Source organism: Coenobita brevimanus, chromosome 108 (genome assembly GCF_032717465.1).
Source record: "Coenobita brevimanus isolate Jiangsu-jjx chromosome 108, ASM3271746v2, whole genome shotgun sequence".
Taxonomy (NCBI): domain Eukaryota; kingdom Metazoa; phylum Arthropoda; class Malacostraca; order Decapoda; family Coenobitidae; genus Coenobita; species Coenobita brevimanus.
The window spans coordinates 10,806,541-10,823,324 of record NC_137061.1 but is presented as its reverse complement, the minus strand read 5'-3'; the positions used below and the strand labels follow the sequence as shown (position 1 = coordinate 10,823,324).

Sequence of the window (16,784 nt, the reverse complement as noted above, 5' to 3'; positions counted from 1 at the left end):
AAGAAATATGGTTACAGTTAAACATACAGTTAGCCAGGTATTGAGACAAATGTAAAATGTACCCATGGCGATGCTTCCTTCTTGTGGCTACAGAAAAAGTAAATAAGTAACTAGTTATTATTATTATTATTATTATTATTATTATTATTATTATTACTGGATGCATCATGTATAATCCAAGTCTAAATGAAGGTATAAATGTACACCAACACACCTGAGCTTTCACGTGCTAATTAAAGTACAATAGTTCTGTGTACAAATAGCGGTATTCACTATGCTCCTTTCACTTTAACTAGGCCTAATATTGCGACCTTTCCATACTTAATACAAAGTTCTAACAAAAGATGAGCACCAGAATCTGATGTTAGTCACGAAGAAGTGCTATGAAAATGATGCAGAGCCGCGGTATTGTCTCTTTGTCATTAACTCGCATGAAATACGCTGCAAAGTACGAAACTTTGGGCCAAGTTGATGTGAAAGGGCTATAACATGTGTACCATAATAAGGCACCAGACTGTAGTAACTCATAAAATCCTCTCACGTCCTTTTTAGTGATTTTATATATATATATATATATATATATATATATATATATATATATATATATATATATATATATATATATATATATAATTTAGGCGATTTTATTCGGCTTCAGACATCCCTCGAGTAGTGAAGGGATTAATGAAGACTTTGTCTAACCCCTTTGTTCGAAGAGTCTCTCTTGAGCACATGAAGTCCTTTTGAGATTATTCACTTTAACTAGGCGTAAAATTGCCATCTTTCCAAATCAATACAGAATTGTAACAAGACAGGGTGCTGGTCACGAAGAAGTGCTACGGAAAGGATGTTTAGCCGTAGCACTGACATTCTGCCCATGAGCTACGAGAGATAAGCTGCAATAGGACGAAAATCTTAAGCTAGGACGCCTAGTTAAAATGAATAAACTGTGGAATATACAAAAAAAGTGACGTCACCAGATGCATTGGACTGTTTATTTAGTTATTTTGAAAGCTTCGAAGGAGGTGAGGTTATATGCGCGTCAGTAGGTTGTGAGGGAGGTGGTGAGGTTGAGATCCGCCTTGGGTTGGGTGACTGTGGGTAGTTTTAGCTGCAGGACGATCACGAAGTAGGACAACACAGCCCCCACCACCTGCAACACCAACATCAACACTCAGTTCAGGCAGGAAATACTATGTACATGGAATTTGCTAACTTTATAGCGTAACTACCATCAAGATTCTCTCTCTCTCTCTCTCTCTCTCTCTCTCTCTCTCTCTCTCTCTCTCTCTCTCTCTCTCCTACTTCTACAGTACACACACACACACACACACACACACACACACACACACACACACACACACACACACACACACACACACACACACACACACACACTTTTCCAGTATAACAGGCAAACAGTAACATACATGGTCTACCTATTCTGAAAACGAACACAAGCAAAAAATTTAATAAATGCATTTCTGTGACACATTTCAATAAAACCAGGCCTATTAAAACTACCATCTATAATTTTAAACATGCACAGGTTTACAGCGTCAACACTTAATGAAAAATATGGATAATTTTTAAGAGTACACACTCATTCATCGTTGGATACACCCCTGGCCATGCAGAACCAGGGATGGCGGCACATGTACGTACGTAGTGTCGTCAATCTGTGTACTTTTTTTTTTCCAGGATGGTCTAGCATTGGATAGGTTAAGTCAGGGTTAAGTTATAGGCTGCTTGATCATACCTGACAAAGATGTGCTTCCTCTTTTAAGCCGATTACCTGTTGCATAATGGATTAATAAGCACACAGGACATCCGTACATCATTTCCATTGACATTTCCTCAGCGGTTAAGAACAGCATGTACTACCCATTTCCTGTTGTAGGTCAGAAGGTGGTATGGAGAGGCATCCATTTGCTGTTAAGTGGGAGTACACTGATTATAATGTACTGGGTTTTGACTGGGTTGGGTTAGGTTAAGCTTTGTTAGAATTTCCGGTATATAAAATAAGAACCATCACTGTGGGAAGAGGAAACGTGGGCATGGTTGTCAAATGGCTTACAACAGGGAAATGTAAGCCCTGCCAGGCTCGCATTCTAAGTGGCTTTGGAGACTTGGTAACACCTCTTCTTTAGCAATTTATTTTGCACATAACACTTCAGTATCCTTATATAAATTGTATATGTCTGCTATGGCAATATTAAAACATTATAAATTAAAAAGCATATAGATAGCGCATACCCCAGACAACGCCTGCACTTGCTTTATAATCCAACCTCCGTGCAGCGTCATTAGCTGAGATAATTAACTCTACGGTCTTAGACCGGCCCCTTGCACAATATCAGAGATGGCATATCTTCACTGAAACATAAAATTTATGATTTATTCCAGCATCCGGATCCGGAGCCACCTCAAAATCTAATAAACTCTTCCTTGACCCTCTGCCCACCTATTCACCGAATTTTGTTGAAATTCGATAATATTTCTTTTCAGATATATTGTGCACAAACAACAAAATGCAAACAAACCAGCAAACACGAGTGTTTACTTAAACTCTGTCTAACTTTGTGGGCGAGGGTAATGACATGCACGAAAATGTAAAAGTGTAATATGTATAATAAATCGGTCAGAACGAGGCGGTACGAAGACTCCTATGCCACTTGAAACTCGTCCCTTACCGTGATGATGAAGGGTCGTGTGATGGCGAAGAAGCGACCTCCCGTGACGCAGATGGGTGCGGCAGTCACCGCCACAGTCAGCTCATTGAACTGCACAAACACAACAGTCACAATATTAGCAAAAACAGAAGACAGCTGTTGTTGTTGTTGTTGTCGATCAACCCCGGCCTGTCTGGCTGGGCAGGCCCATCAACTACAGACATGCAACGGCCTCTGCAGGGTCGTCCTGCGCAGTGAACCGATGTTCCTTTACGGCTGAGCACCGCGACACAGCGAGGCGCAGAGAAAAATGTGGAGGTTTGTTTTCTGGATGGACGCCGCATTTGTGTCTCTCCACCCAGTTAGCAGGGGCACCATAATAGGCTCCACATCACCCAGTTATTTGGTTATATAGTTACCGCCCCGCGTTGTGTATGGTTTCTTGGGTTGCTGAAAACCATTAGGTTTGTCACTCAGTGCAGAGCCACCTGAAGGGTAAAGAAAAAAAAAAAAAAAAGAGACAGGATGGAAAGGGAAAAGTTAGGAAAAGGGGGACAGACAGGGAAAAGAAAGAAAGAAAGAAATGATGAGGAAGAAGTAGGCAGCACTACATCAAGTGAATGGATGTTGATCACCATTAACTACTACCAACAAAAGACAATATTATTTAAAACTAAGAAGAGTATTAGCAAAAAATGGTAGTATTAACGAAAACTAAAGACACTGCATTAGCAAAAAAGAAAAGACAATATTAATTAAAACTAAAAAAGAGTATTAGCAAAGAAAAGCTGGTATTAAGGAAAACTAAAGACTGCATTAGCAAAAAAAAAAAAAAAAAAAAAAAAAAAAAAGGACAATATAAGCTAAAACTAAAGACAGCATTAGTGAGAACAAAAGACGGTATTAACTAAAAAAAAAGCTCAAGAAAAGAGAAAGCAGTCCATTGCCTTGTCAGCTAACCGAATTGGTAAACACAACAGTCACAGAATGAGCAAAAACAGATGTTGTCGCAGCTCCAGGCTCATCTGAAACTTGAACCAGGTATACTGCAGGCTTACACTGCCATTCTCATGCAGTCAACTATCCGCCTTTCATGGGATAGGGAAGTAGTTGAGGGATGTTTGTATAACTAGGTAGCTGAGACACTTCTTTATATTGGTGCTATCGCAAGAAGGCGATCCTCTCCAGCACCTACCAGCACAAAAGAGCATAAAAAAGACATTATAAAACAGAAAAGATACACGCAACACAAGATTCTCTTGATTCATCCTTTTTTGCTCTATCAACAGTGTAGGGCACTGGAAAAAATAACGACTACGTATCATCATATCCCGTGCTGCTCCATCAGAAGCGTTGAGGCCTGAGATTCAGCTACTTAGTTCAGACTTAAAAGTGAGTGAACAGTCGATTGTCCCTGAGAGGTATCACGTGGCTAATAAACTTCAACCATTCTAAGATATTACTCTTAAGAACAAGACAGTATTTGCATAATACAACAAACAACATCAGCCAAAAACAAGAAAAAGAAAACAAGAGGAAATGAAAAATGAAAAGAAAAAGCAAAACAGTATCCACAAAACAGAAGAATATCATCGAATGTGACATAATAAGCAAAACAAAATACAGTATCAGCATATGTGACAGGTATCAACAAGAAAAGAATCAAGACGGAGCAGAGTATTGTAAGTGTTGCAGTATCAACTAAATAAAGGACATTCTTAGCATATTTTAATGGCACTCCAGGTATTTCAGGACACGATGTTAGGTGGGCGGAGAAGACAAAGCAGAAAGGGTTTGGATACTTGATGCTGGGCCACGATGGGGGAAGTATTCCCTGTGGATAAGGGTGCTGAAGGTTTAAGTCGAAGCAGTTGTTACAATATTTACTCTATCAACGCAGAAATGGGTGAGGTGAATGGAGAGGAGTGGACAGGATGGGCTAGAAAGAGATGGATGGTGGGGCAAGACAGAAGATAATTACGCCATGGTATTAAATGGGTTTAATTCTGGTATATCTGAAAGCTACTGTGTCCTACGTCTTGGTTTACGGTTCATGGAATTTCCTATTAAGACAGTGAAGTCAACTATTCTTTCCTATCTTTCAAAGCAATGCACTGTATTGATCCAAGTTTCACATATCCCACATGAAAGAGTAACATAGCTAGATCAATATGACATATATTGCTGTTTTATCAGTAAAGTAATACATCAGATTTCTCATATTATGAACATCGTACAAGAGAGTGAGGATCGTGTTATATTATGTCCACCATCACTTGGCCTACATTTTCGTCCTTTTCTAGCTGTCTTCATGTACCTCGGTGGCAGAAAAAGATGAGACTAAGACTCTGCACTTTCCACAGAACTTCGTGATTAGCATCATACTGGTGTTATGCTGTTGCTACAACTCAGCATTCAAAATGGAGAGATAAGAATTTTAGGCCAAGTCAGAGTATAAAAAGTATAGAATGCTGAGAGGGCGAAGGTGCAGACAAGCCCAAGTTTTTGACATGATCAAGGAAACACATGATGGAAAATTAAAGATGTTTTAGGTAAAGGGAAATGCAGTCTACCCACTTCCTGTCCCGATGGTGTTTTGGAATTGTCCTTTATAAATTAAGGGCTTGGCTACACCTTCGGGTACTCAGCATTGATAACAAGACTATAAAACTGACATGGAACTTATCCTTGTCCGTGGCGGTGTAGGGAAGGCCTTGGCGGATGACGTCTGTACACCGGTCTGCCTGGGGGGAGAGGCGATAAGGTGATAAATAGACAGAGAGAGAGAGAGAGAGAGAGAGAGAGAGAGAGAGAGAGAGAGAGAGAGAGAGAGAGAGAGAGAGAGAGAGGCAGACAGACAGACAGAGACAGAGACAGAGACAGACAGACAGACAGACAGACAGCGATAGAGATACACAGACAGGCAGACAGAGAACTTGATATATTTAAACAGATATAGATAGGTAAATATATAGAGACAGGTATTTGGACAGAAAAGTAGATAGATATATACAGATAAATAAACAGATAGATTGACTGGCTGACATACAGACAGATAGATACAAGTGTTATGGTGTAATACTACTAAGACGAGTATAGGAAACTGCACCTGGCCTAACACAGCAGGTATGGTGGAGGGCAGGTGGGGTGGAGGGGTAGGGAGTGACACCTTATCATCACCTGAGAAGAATAGCCTTCGTTATTACACCCATCAACCATAGAGGCTTCATTAATTACACATTTTACCTTTGATCATACCTGTATTGCATTTCTCCTCCTTCGCTTTCTCTCTCTCTCTCTCTCTCTCTCTCTCTCTCTCTCTCTCTCTCTCTCTCTCTCTCTCTCTCTCTCTCTCATGGTCACTAGCATGTAATTATTCGGATCCCTTAACTGGCCGGGACAATAAAGATAATACGGGGCAATATTTCACGTGGGCTTAGGAGAATTCGTAACTTATTCCTTAGCATTTATTTTCACAAGTACGCTTTACTTGCCTCTTCTACTTTACTGATTAAAGACTATGTCAGTTTAAAAAAGACACAAATTACATGCAAGCCGTAGTTAAAGTGTAATATGCAAAACGAACCGTAAAGAAAAAGTGTTACGAATTCTCCTTTGGCAACGATAATGCTGGTAATTTGGCTGCCAATGGCGCCAAAGTACCCAGTGATGACGCGTATGCAGGGACGATTATGGCTGTCAGTAAGTATAGTCTCGTATATCACAGGATGCCATCGTCAGTCAATATTCCGGGTGATTGAAAAAGGTGTTATTGCGTTATTCACCAGACAAATGCCGCTCATACATCACACCCACCACTCCTCCCGCTCTTTGTTCATAACCATCCATGCCAGTGTCTCCCTTACAACGAAAGAGAGGGGTGAAAAAATATAAATCTTGTCACATTAAAACCGAATACGTAAATGTGAAGGGGAACTTCTAGTCTATGGCAGTTAATTTAAAAAACGTCTGGGAGGACAGAAAATGGTTAGACTACATTCCGGTTCCGCTTTACATAACACAATCGACAACGAGATAACCACACTTCATATATATCCCATCACATGAAGTAATAATGAGGTCAATAAATGGGGTTTTATCTTCCTTTTCGCGATGCCGGTGTCATATGCACGGAGTGACTTATGCCGGAAGTTACCGTTCCCTTCTCTATTTAGCCTAAATTAACCTAACCTAACTAAACCTAAACAAACCTTAACCTACCCTAACCTAACCTTATCATAGATCAACCTAACCTAAATAAACTTAAATTAAACTAACCTTAATTCACGAAATGACTGATTTCACAATCTGCCTGTAACATATATATATTTATTTATAATCTGTATATCCATATATCGACCTATTGTTACCTATAGGTCGATAAGACATCCAGCTATCTTCCTGACACATATATTTCATACAATGTTGTTGATAAATGGCACAATACTTGAGATAACATGCAGATACTTTCAAAATAGAAGCTAAAAGGGCCCTCCGCACATGCGCACTGAGCGGAACGGTAACTTCCAGCATAAGTCACTCCGTGCATACGACACCGGGTTTAACCTGAAAGGGAGCTCAAGAGAACACAGCAACGAAGCGCCTGAAATCTGACCTTCACCCGTAGCATTAGCTTTGGATCCATCTTCGAACAAACTCGTATGTGCCAGTTTTTAACTGAATGGGACCAGACACAGATGAGGTATTTTGTTAACATTTATAAATACATAAATACGTACATGCACACATATACATACATAGATTTCGATTCAGTGACAATAGCTTGGCCTTCGGTGTTGCTAGAGTTACTCTGGTATATAAAGACGAGGTGCTGGAAAGGGATCTCTTCATGCGATGGCACAGATAGCCGGGCAGCACAGTGCTTAGTTATACAAATGTTCCTCAACTCCCTCCCTATCCTATGAAAGGGGGATGGTGAATTGTTGGAAAAGGGCAACTTCAGTTTGCAGCCCATGCGAGTTCACAGTAGTAGTAGCAGTACAGCCATACTTCGATGATGGCTTTGTTGCTTCATTCTTGTTGCTACTAAACGCTTATTCAGCTTAAAACAAAACAAAAAAAAGAGTAATGGTGTTCAGTGGTTTGTATACTGTGATAAATAAGGAGCTGAGCATGAGGTGTTATGAAATCTCGAACCAACATGTATGGAGGCCAATGACAGTTCACCCAGTTAACAAGTGTATTTGTCGTCAGTTCCGCGTTACAGGTATATTTGTCGTCAGTTCCGCATTACAGGTATATATGCAGTCAGTTCCACGTTATAGGTATCTATGCTGTCAGTTCCGCGTTACAGGTATATTTGCCGTCAGTTCCGCACTACAGTACAAGTATATTTGCCATCATTTCCGGGTTGCAGGAATATTTGCCGTCAGTTCCACGCTGCAGGTGTATTTGCTGTCAGTTACGCGTTACAGGTGGTCACCGTCAGTTCCATGTTTAAAGCTAGACTTCAAGGTTCGAGCAATGAAGCGGAGCAGTTTTTTATTTATATGCAACTGGATGGACCTGCTTATAGGATACATGGAATTCAGTTAAAGTACCTATGACACTACTGACCGAAGTTTCTGGATTTAATACCTTCGGTCCAGTGATGCTTGATACCGAATTGTTCTTGCTATCTTCAGACGATTTTATTCAGCTTTTTGGAGACCTCTTGTAGTGGAGGTGAAGGGGTAAATGAAGGCTGTACTTAACTTCACCAGTTTGAAATATTTCTCGAAATCTTAATAAAATAGCCTAAGATAGCAATAATAGAATAAAAATACACACCCGGACTGAAAGAGTTAAAGAGTCAAAGATACTGCTCGGAACTTGAAGTTTACCTAAAATCAAGAAACTTTGGTGGACAGTACACTATACTTGCATTACTTCCTTTATTGTCTAAATGGCGTTACGACCTAACAACATATTCCTCAGCTACTTAGTTATCATTAAGTGGGAAGGGATCTCAATCCTTTACTTCCTAACCCCAAATTGTATATGGATTATTGATCACCACTATACAATACACAAGGTCGTGCACCTGAGGCCAGTGAGGGTCATGAAGTACGTGAATCAAGAGGTAGATAGGTGTTAACGGGTACAGGTGTCAGCCATGGTTCTGACTACCTTTTACCATACAACTTCTGTAAGAATATATTTACGTGAATAATTTGGTGTGAATATAAATGAAAGGTCTTTAGCATATCAATACATTAAAAAACGAGCAAACGAGTAACCCAGACTGCTCGTGTTTTGATGTAAGCATGATTTCCAATTCCCCAGCTCTGTCAACTGATTTATCTTTAATTCTTCAGATGCAGTATTGTCATGTTTTTAGATGTTCAGAAGCAAATGTATCGTAACTAAAATAACTGCTTAATAAAAACTAAAGCTGAATAAAGATGCGACGATATTTCGAATTTGTTTATTAACATATCTAATGCGCTTCATGTCTCACCTCATCATTCATATTTTTTAGTACTGATGCTCATAAATGACCGAAGTTACGTAAAGTTATATAAAAGTGAGTTGTAAAAACATCTTTTTAAGATTTTTAAAAATAATTAAACTGTGTACACAGACTGAGTTGGTCTCTTTTCTATGTTATTGTAAACACGAAGCTGATATCTACATCCCAATCCTAACCCAACGTAAAACATGGGCCGAGGAATAATGTACTGTTTTTCCTGAAGGTGTAAGGGCATGCTGATGTATTCTAGTCGGCTTTCTTTGCCCTACGGAACTGGACCAATCCCACAATTAAAATCAGTTGTGATCTCGTGTAATTCTATGAGCCTTGGTGATGCTGCAGGAATGACATCCCTGGTTGCTTTAGTCAGATCGACCCTCCTGTCAGACTTACTACTACTACTACTACTTTTTAACGTTTTTCTTCTCCTTCTTCTTCTTCTTCTTTCCTTACGTTCAGGTAGCAACTGTGTGAATCTGAGTTCGATTCTTGAGCCGGTTAGACTATTTTATCAAGTTTGTTTTTCCTTTGTCGTTATTCACCAAACGTTATATTTTTCCGTAATGTTCGTAGTTTCGTTGACTATCGGCATCACAGGACGCCGTGGACACATGGGTGGTGGTACAGTGTATATTAATGATGACATGGTGTATGGTGTGGTATTGGAACTGGCCCGATGCTAAACTCTACACTCAATCCAGCAGTACTGTACAAATGAGGTCTTGAATGTAGTACTGAATACTGCGGGTCGGATTATAAAGGAAGACTGAGACTGATCAAGAAGTTGTTCGTCCATCTTAACGACCTCCATGCAGTAGACAGGTATTAATCATTAGCCTTTTTCCTTCTTCCTCCTGCTGCCATGGCCAGGGGTAGTAAGTATGGGTCGGGGGGAGAGAGTGAGCATGAACTGTATCACGAGCGTCTAGTACAGTACGGGGTGATTGGGTACCTAACGCTTGTGAGGCTAATCTATTACATCTATGCATACAGATATCATCCACTTGTTTATTGTTCCATCAGAAACGTAGGGACCCGGGGCTAGGTTACTTAGTCGTGACATTTAAGGTCAGACTGACCAGTCGTGCTTCCTCTGAGTGACATTATGTGAGTAATGAACCTTATCCTTCCCTCGGATGTCAACTCCCATAGGCCACATCAGGTTGTAGGACGTTAGCGCACTAAACTACCAGGCGGGTAACTGGTTATATGGTTACAACCTGACTCGTTAAGAAACTTCCCGTGTCACGGGGAGCCATTTGGCATGTCACTTAGTGTAGAGTCACCTGAAGGCAGCACAACAGCAAATGAGTGGATGGTGGGCGTCCCCACCTACCACACTCATCAAAAGAAAAAGATGCTCATTAGTAACGCAATTAACATTCTGATACAGATCTGTAGATTACCCTCTGATATAGGGCCAAGTATTACCTTTGGTGTTTTTAGTTTCTGACACCAGATAAAAATGGAAAGATGCCTGATACCGAGTACAATAGACCATGTGGGGAGGTTACAGAATGAGACTGACTAAGAGAGTGTATATAAGCTAGTTGGAAAGGGGAAGGGAGGGGGTGACCGAGGATGAGATGGAGGAATAGGATGAAGAGATCTGACAGAGGGAGGTGTGAGTTGGAGAGAGGACAGTCACATGATAGATGACAGGCAACTTGGAGATTATTTATTTCTGGTTACCCCTCACGGATTTGAGGAGTCTGGCGGTAGACGCATGGATAACCTGTCCTAGGTACACCACCGCTTTAAGGGTTTCAGCCCGAGGACGTGTTGTTTACCTAATCTTGTTATCTCCACACAGTTTTATTCAGCATAGGATAGAATTCTTAACCCATAATTAAAGTCTAAGTAGTTTTTTTGTTTGGCCAGACCACCTACAAAGGACGGTAAGATCTGTGTGGTCTGTAACTCCATGTAACCTTCTTTCTACCCCGCTCCCCACACTCTCCAGTTTTATCAGAGCCAGTGAGACAGCTATTGGCTCCTATGAACGCAAGATAAACATAGCCTCGAGGGGAAACTGTCAGCAACATTATAATAACAACATGGGGAGAGGGGGAGGCGTGGGAAGGGTTAGAAGTCTGTTTTAGTCATTATTTAGTTAACACTGCTGTGGTTGACTGGGAGAACAGTAAATGGTAAAAATGCTGTTTGTTTTAACGAAAGAACTGACAAGCCATATTCACAATTACTGATAACTTAAAAGGTGAGAGAGAGAGAGAGAGAGAGAGAGAGAGAGAGAGAGAGAGAGAGAGAGAGAGAGAGAGAGGCGGAGTCAACAAAGAGACTATGTTGCCAGGTAGTGCATGAAGTCACAAGTAAACACTGGCCTGACAAGCTGTTGTATTCCTGGTATCGTGTCCTTTGTTGACGGTGGAAGAGGAACAGTTATGATGAGGGAAAATCTGGTGGTGGTGAAAGGTGAGTGGTGGCAGGGAGCTGAATCACCAACATCATCATCGTCATCATCATCATCATCATTCCCGTTATTATTTTCGTTCATTATTATTTTTGCTTATTATGAGCATTTTAATAATTATCATCCTTATCATCCTTCTCCTCCTCCTCGTCCTCCTCGTCCTCCTCCTCCTCCTCCTCCTCCTCCTCCTCCTCCTCATCATCATCATCATCATCATCATCATCATCCACTCATTTTGTCCATCCTTTTGTTTATCTCATATTAGTATTATTAACAGTATCATTATTTATTTTCATCATTATTATTATTATTATTATTATTATTTATTATTATGTACGAGTGGATGGAGTGGTTGGTCAGTGGGGTGTGCCAGCTGAAGTAGATGGGAATGGTAGTGATTTGGTGGACATCTGTGCTTGTAAGGGGTTGGCAATAGCCAGCACCTACTTTCGACATCAGATGATCCACAGGTATACATAGAGAGTAATGAGAAGGATGGATGGTGAACTTGTTGAACGAAAGGCAATGATAGACTACGTGCGTGTGGATGAGCGAATGAGAAGACAAGTGTTGGATGCAAGAGTGTGGAGAGGGTGGGGGAATGGAGTCTCGGACCATCACTTAGTGATGGCCAAGGTAAAGCTGCAAAGAAAATGGTTGAGGAGACGAAGGGGAAGACAGGAGGAAACAGCTCCTGTGAGAAGAGTGGAGAATTTGCAAAATAGTGAGAAAATGGCAGAGTATAAGATCATTGTGGAAGAAAGATTGGGAAGGTATGAGCTAGAGCAGATGGAAGGGGTGGAAGACGTATGTAAGATATTCACGGAAGATATAGGCGCAGAGTGTGAGGTGGTTTGTGGAGTGAGGAGGAGATGCAAGGGTGTGCAAGGGACAGCATGGTGGAATGATGAGGTGAAACGAGCTGTGGAACAAAAGAAGAAGGCATATAGTGAATGGTTGGCGAGTAGAGGTAGGGGAGAAGATGAGAGAGAGAAGAGAGAGGTATATGTGAGCAGGAGAAGGGAGGTGAAGAGACTGGTGAAGGAGAGTAAGAAGAAAGTGGATGAAGAGTTTGGGAGGAATCTGAGTGTGAAATGGAGGGAGAGTAAGAAATTGTTTTGGAAGGAGGTAAAGAAAGTAAGGCAGTGTGAAAGGGGAAATAGTAGGGGAGTGAAAGATAGGAATAATAGATTGTTGTTGGAGAAGAGAGAGAAATTGAGGAGATGGAAGGAGCACTTTGAGGATTTGTTGAATGTAGAGAATGAGAGCAGTGTGAGTATAAGTGGTTGGGGAATGGCTGGGAGAAGAAGAGATGAGAGGAGGGAGGAAGAGATCAGTTGGGCGGAAGTAGTGGAAGCAGTGAAGAAGATCAAGATGGGAAAGGCCCAGGAATTGATGAAGTGTGTGCTGAAATGCTGAGGTATGGGGGTGAGATTGTTGTGGAGTGGATATGGAAGTTGTGTAGATTGGCTTGGGAAGAGGGAAGGGTTCCAGAGGACTGGAAATTAGATATAATTGTTCCTTTATACAAAGGAAAAGGGGAGAGAGAAGTATGTGGTAACCATAAGGGTATTTGCCTTCTTAGTGTGACTGGTAAAATATATGGTAGAATACTCATTGATAGGGTTAGGCATATGACAGAGGAGCTAGTTGGAGAAGAACAAGGGGATTTAGGAAGGGAAAAGGGTGTGTAGATCAGATATTTGTTCTAAGATGTTTAGTGGAGAAGTATCTAAAGAAGGGAAAGAAAATGTATGCTGCCTTCATGGACTTGGAGAAAGCTTATGACAGAATAGATAGGCAAGGTTTGTGGAAGGTATTAAGAATATATGGAGTGGATGGGAAATTGTTGAATGCTGTGAAGAGTTTGTTCTAAGGAGCTAGGGCTACGGTGCGAGTGGATGGTGAGCTGAGTGAGTTCTTTGATCTCAATGTGGGACTGAAACAGGGTTGTGTGATGTCTCCATGGCTGTTTAATATATACATAGATGGGGTTGTAAAGGAGGTGCAAGGTAGGGCAGTGGATGTGGGAGTAGCTCTAATGAATAAGGGTGAGATTTGGAAGATTCTGGTGTTGCTGTTTGCTGACGATACAGTATTGTTGAGTGAAGATGAATGGGAGTTGCAAGGTTTGGTGAATGAATTTGGGACAGTGTGCAGGAGGAGGAAGCTGAAAGTTAATGTAAACAAAAGTAAAGTTATGGTGTTTGAGAGGAATGAAGTCACAGAGTGTGCAGTGAGGTTGGATGGTGAGGATATGGAGAATGTGAGTGCATTCAAGTACTTGGGTAGTGTGATGAGTAAAGATGGAACTTTGGGGGATGAAGTGCGTGAAAGGGTACAGCAGGGAAGGAAGGTTGTTGGTTCACTGAAAGCAGTGATGAGAAATAGGGAGGTGAGTACGGAAGTTAAGAAGTCACTGCATGATAGTATTGTGATCCCTACCCTGATGTATCGAAGCGAGGCGTGGACCTTGCAAGAGGGGAACAAGTCAAGAGTGAGAGCAGTGGAAATGAGTTACTTGAGAGGAGCATGTGGAGTGACATGGAGGGACAGGTTGACGAATGAAGAAGTGAAGGAACGTTGTAGGGTGGATGTGGATGTGGTTGAGAAGATTAGGAGAAATACACTGAGGTGGTTTGGACATGTGGAGAGAATGGAGAATAAAAGACTAAGAGGGTGTATGTAGGTGAAGTGGAGGGAGGGAGAGGGAGGGGTAGACCGAGGATGAGGTGGAGGGATGGAGTTGAGAGGTATATGAGGGAGGAGGGGGTGAGTTGGGGGCAGGGTAGTCAAATGGAGGGTGACAGAGCGACTTGGAGGCGTTTGTCTGCGGTCACCCTTTGCGGGATTAGGGCGTCGGGCTATAGATAGATAGATAGAGATTATTATTATTAATTTTATTATTATTATTAATATAATAATAATAATAATAATAATAATAATAATATTATTATTATTATTATTATCATTATTATTATTATTACATTGTTACTATTATAATTATTATTACTATAATTATTATTATTTTTTTATTATTATTATTACATTGTTACTGTTATTATTATTATTATTATTATTATCAGTAGTAGTAGTAGTAGTAGTACATTATTACTATTGTTATTAGTATTATTATTATTATTATTATTATTAGTAGTAGTAGTAGTAGTAGTAGTAGCAATAGTATTAGTATTAGTAGTAGTAGTAGCAGCAGCAGTAGCAGTAGTAGTAGCAGTAGTAATGGTAGTAGTAGTAGTAGTAGCAGTAGTAGTAGCAGTAGTAGTAGTAGAACGTCAACTGTTGCGAAACGAGAGCGGGTGTTGGTTTGAGCAATCTGTGTGTGTGTGTGTGTGTGTGTGTGTGTGTGTGTGTAATTCACCGGGTCGGTCAGGATCACTTGATGGTCGTGATCGTCAGCTTTTACCCTCCCGGAAGGGAGCTGAGAGCTCATATAGTCCGATCTAAGGGCAAGGCTGTGACCTTCACACACCCACACACCCGTCCCCTTGCTCAAGGGGGACAGTAACCACCCACTTCGTTAGTGAAACTTTTCGCAACCTGAGCGAGGCGCGAACTCCCGTCCACCAGCTGGCAAGCGAGAGCGTTACCACTGCACCAGCGAGCGGAGTGTGTGTGTGTGTGTGTGTGTGTGTGTGTGTGTGTGTGTGTGTGTGTGTGTGTGTGTGTGTGTGTGAACAAAGTAAGAAACAGTCAAACAGGTTTACCAGGTTTTAACCAGCTTGGTAGTGTGGTGGGACAAGCATTATGGGAACGTGTTGTTTATAGAACAATACTGTAGATGACAGGTTAAGATCAACAGGGGTAGGCCACACGTTGACCTGCCAAAGCCCACCTTGAACAGCTTTTATTCAGTTTAAATTAACTCTGGGGAAAGTTAAGGGTAATGCAGTGATGAGGCGATTCTGTTTGAGAACGGTTAGTCAAAGCCCTAGGTCAAAGAGCAATATTATAGTCCTACCCGTGTGTGTGTGTGTGTGTGTGTGTGTGTGTGTGTGTGTGTGTGTGTGTGTGTGTGTGTGTGTGTATGTGTACTTGTTAACAAAATAAACAATATTGATCCGACTTTAACTCAACATGGTGGTAATGTTAAGGGTCAGCCACAGACGAGATCCATTGCTTAGAGTAAGGGGTCAACGGTCAAGGTCATAGGTCATGGTCAACTTAAGAAGAGTTCATACGATTTCGACCGAACGTTGTGGGATGGTTGGCGATAAAACAAGAGTAACAGGGCTCAGTTTTGAGGACAATTAGTTATCAAGGTCACAGGGAAAGGTCAAAAGTCAAGATTACAGGGTAATGTCAACTGAAAGTTTTTATTTTATTTGAGCCAAACTTGGGTAAAGGGTTAAGGGTGAGGTAAGAATGGAGTGAAGAATCAATCAATCAAAGGTCAAGGTCACAAGAAAAGGTCAAAATTTCATCCATGTGTCTGTGTGAACAAACTACAGGTAATGCAGTTTTGATCTGCTTTCGGTCAAACGTGGTGGATAAGTTAAGGATCACTCAAGAGGCTGATTTATTATCATATATAGCAATAGCTCAGAAGGTCAAGGTTGCATGACATAGTCAACTTAAACAGCTTTAATCCAGTGTAGACCAAACTTTGTGAAAAAGTTCACGTTGTTACAAAGACAGAGATTCGATTACGGAGACAATCAGTCAGTTCTAAGTGACAGGGAAAAATCAAAAGTGAAGGTCACTGGATAATGTCACTTCAAACATCATTGATCTGATAGGAACCATAGTTGGTGGAAGGGTTTGAGGGCTTGGGTTAGGCGTGGATGAAATGATTTGATTTTGAGAGCAATTGTCGAAGGATTAGGTCACAGTCAGATACTCGCCTTGAGACCAGTTGGTGTGGGCGGGTGTGTCCCGTGCTGCCTCTTGTTATTGCTCCGTCTTTAAAAAGCGGAGCAATAATGTTTTTACCCGCCTCTGTGTGTGTGTGTGTGTGTGTGTGTGTGTGTGTGTGTGTGTGTGTGTGTGTGTGTGTGTGTGTGTGTGTGTGTGTGTGTGTGTGTATCTGTTCCCATTATCTCATGAATGGCTTGAGGTATCAACATGAAACCTTCAGAGTATCAAGAGGTAGTCAAAATCTTGGCCGAGTTCGAAAATGGGCACTTGAGGTCAAGGTCAAGGTCACCAAAATGATTGCCAAAGGTCAACTAGTTATTATCGCCTGCCTTTA

The 16,784-nt window shown here is 41.2% G+C and overlaps 1 protein-coding gene across 1 annotated transcript in view; it reads right to left on the bottom strand.

Moving 5' to 3' along the window:
• Positions 1 to 1,042: 1,042 nt before the first annotated feature.
• LOC145417002 (uncharacterized) overlaps positions 1,043 to 16,784 on the bottom strand; it is a 58,499-nt gene continuing 42,757 nt past the window's right edge. The window contains exons 5-7 of the mRNA XM_080285851.1: positions 5,348 to 5,416; positions 2,694 to 2,783; positions 1,043 to 1,153 (exon numbers count right to left, since the gene is read on the bottom strand). Coding sequence (XP_080141977.1) covers positions 1,043 to 1,153; positions 2,694 to 2,783; positions 5,348 to 5,416 — 270 coding nt within the window. The remainder of the gene's footprint in view (positions 1,154 to 2,693; positions 2,784 to 5,347; positions 5,417 to 16,784) is intronic.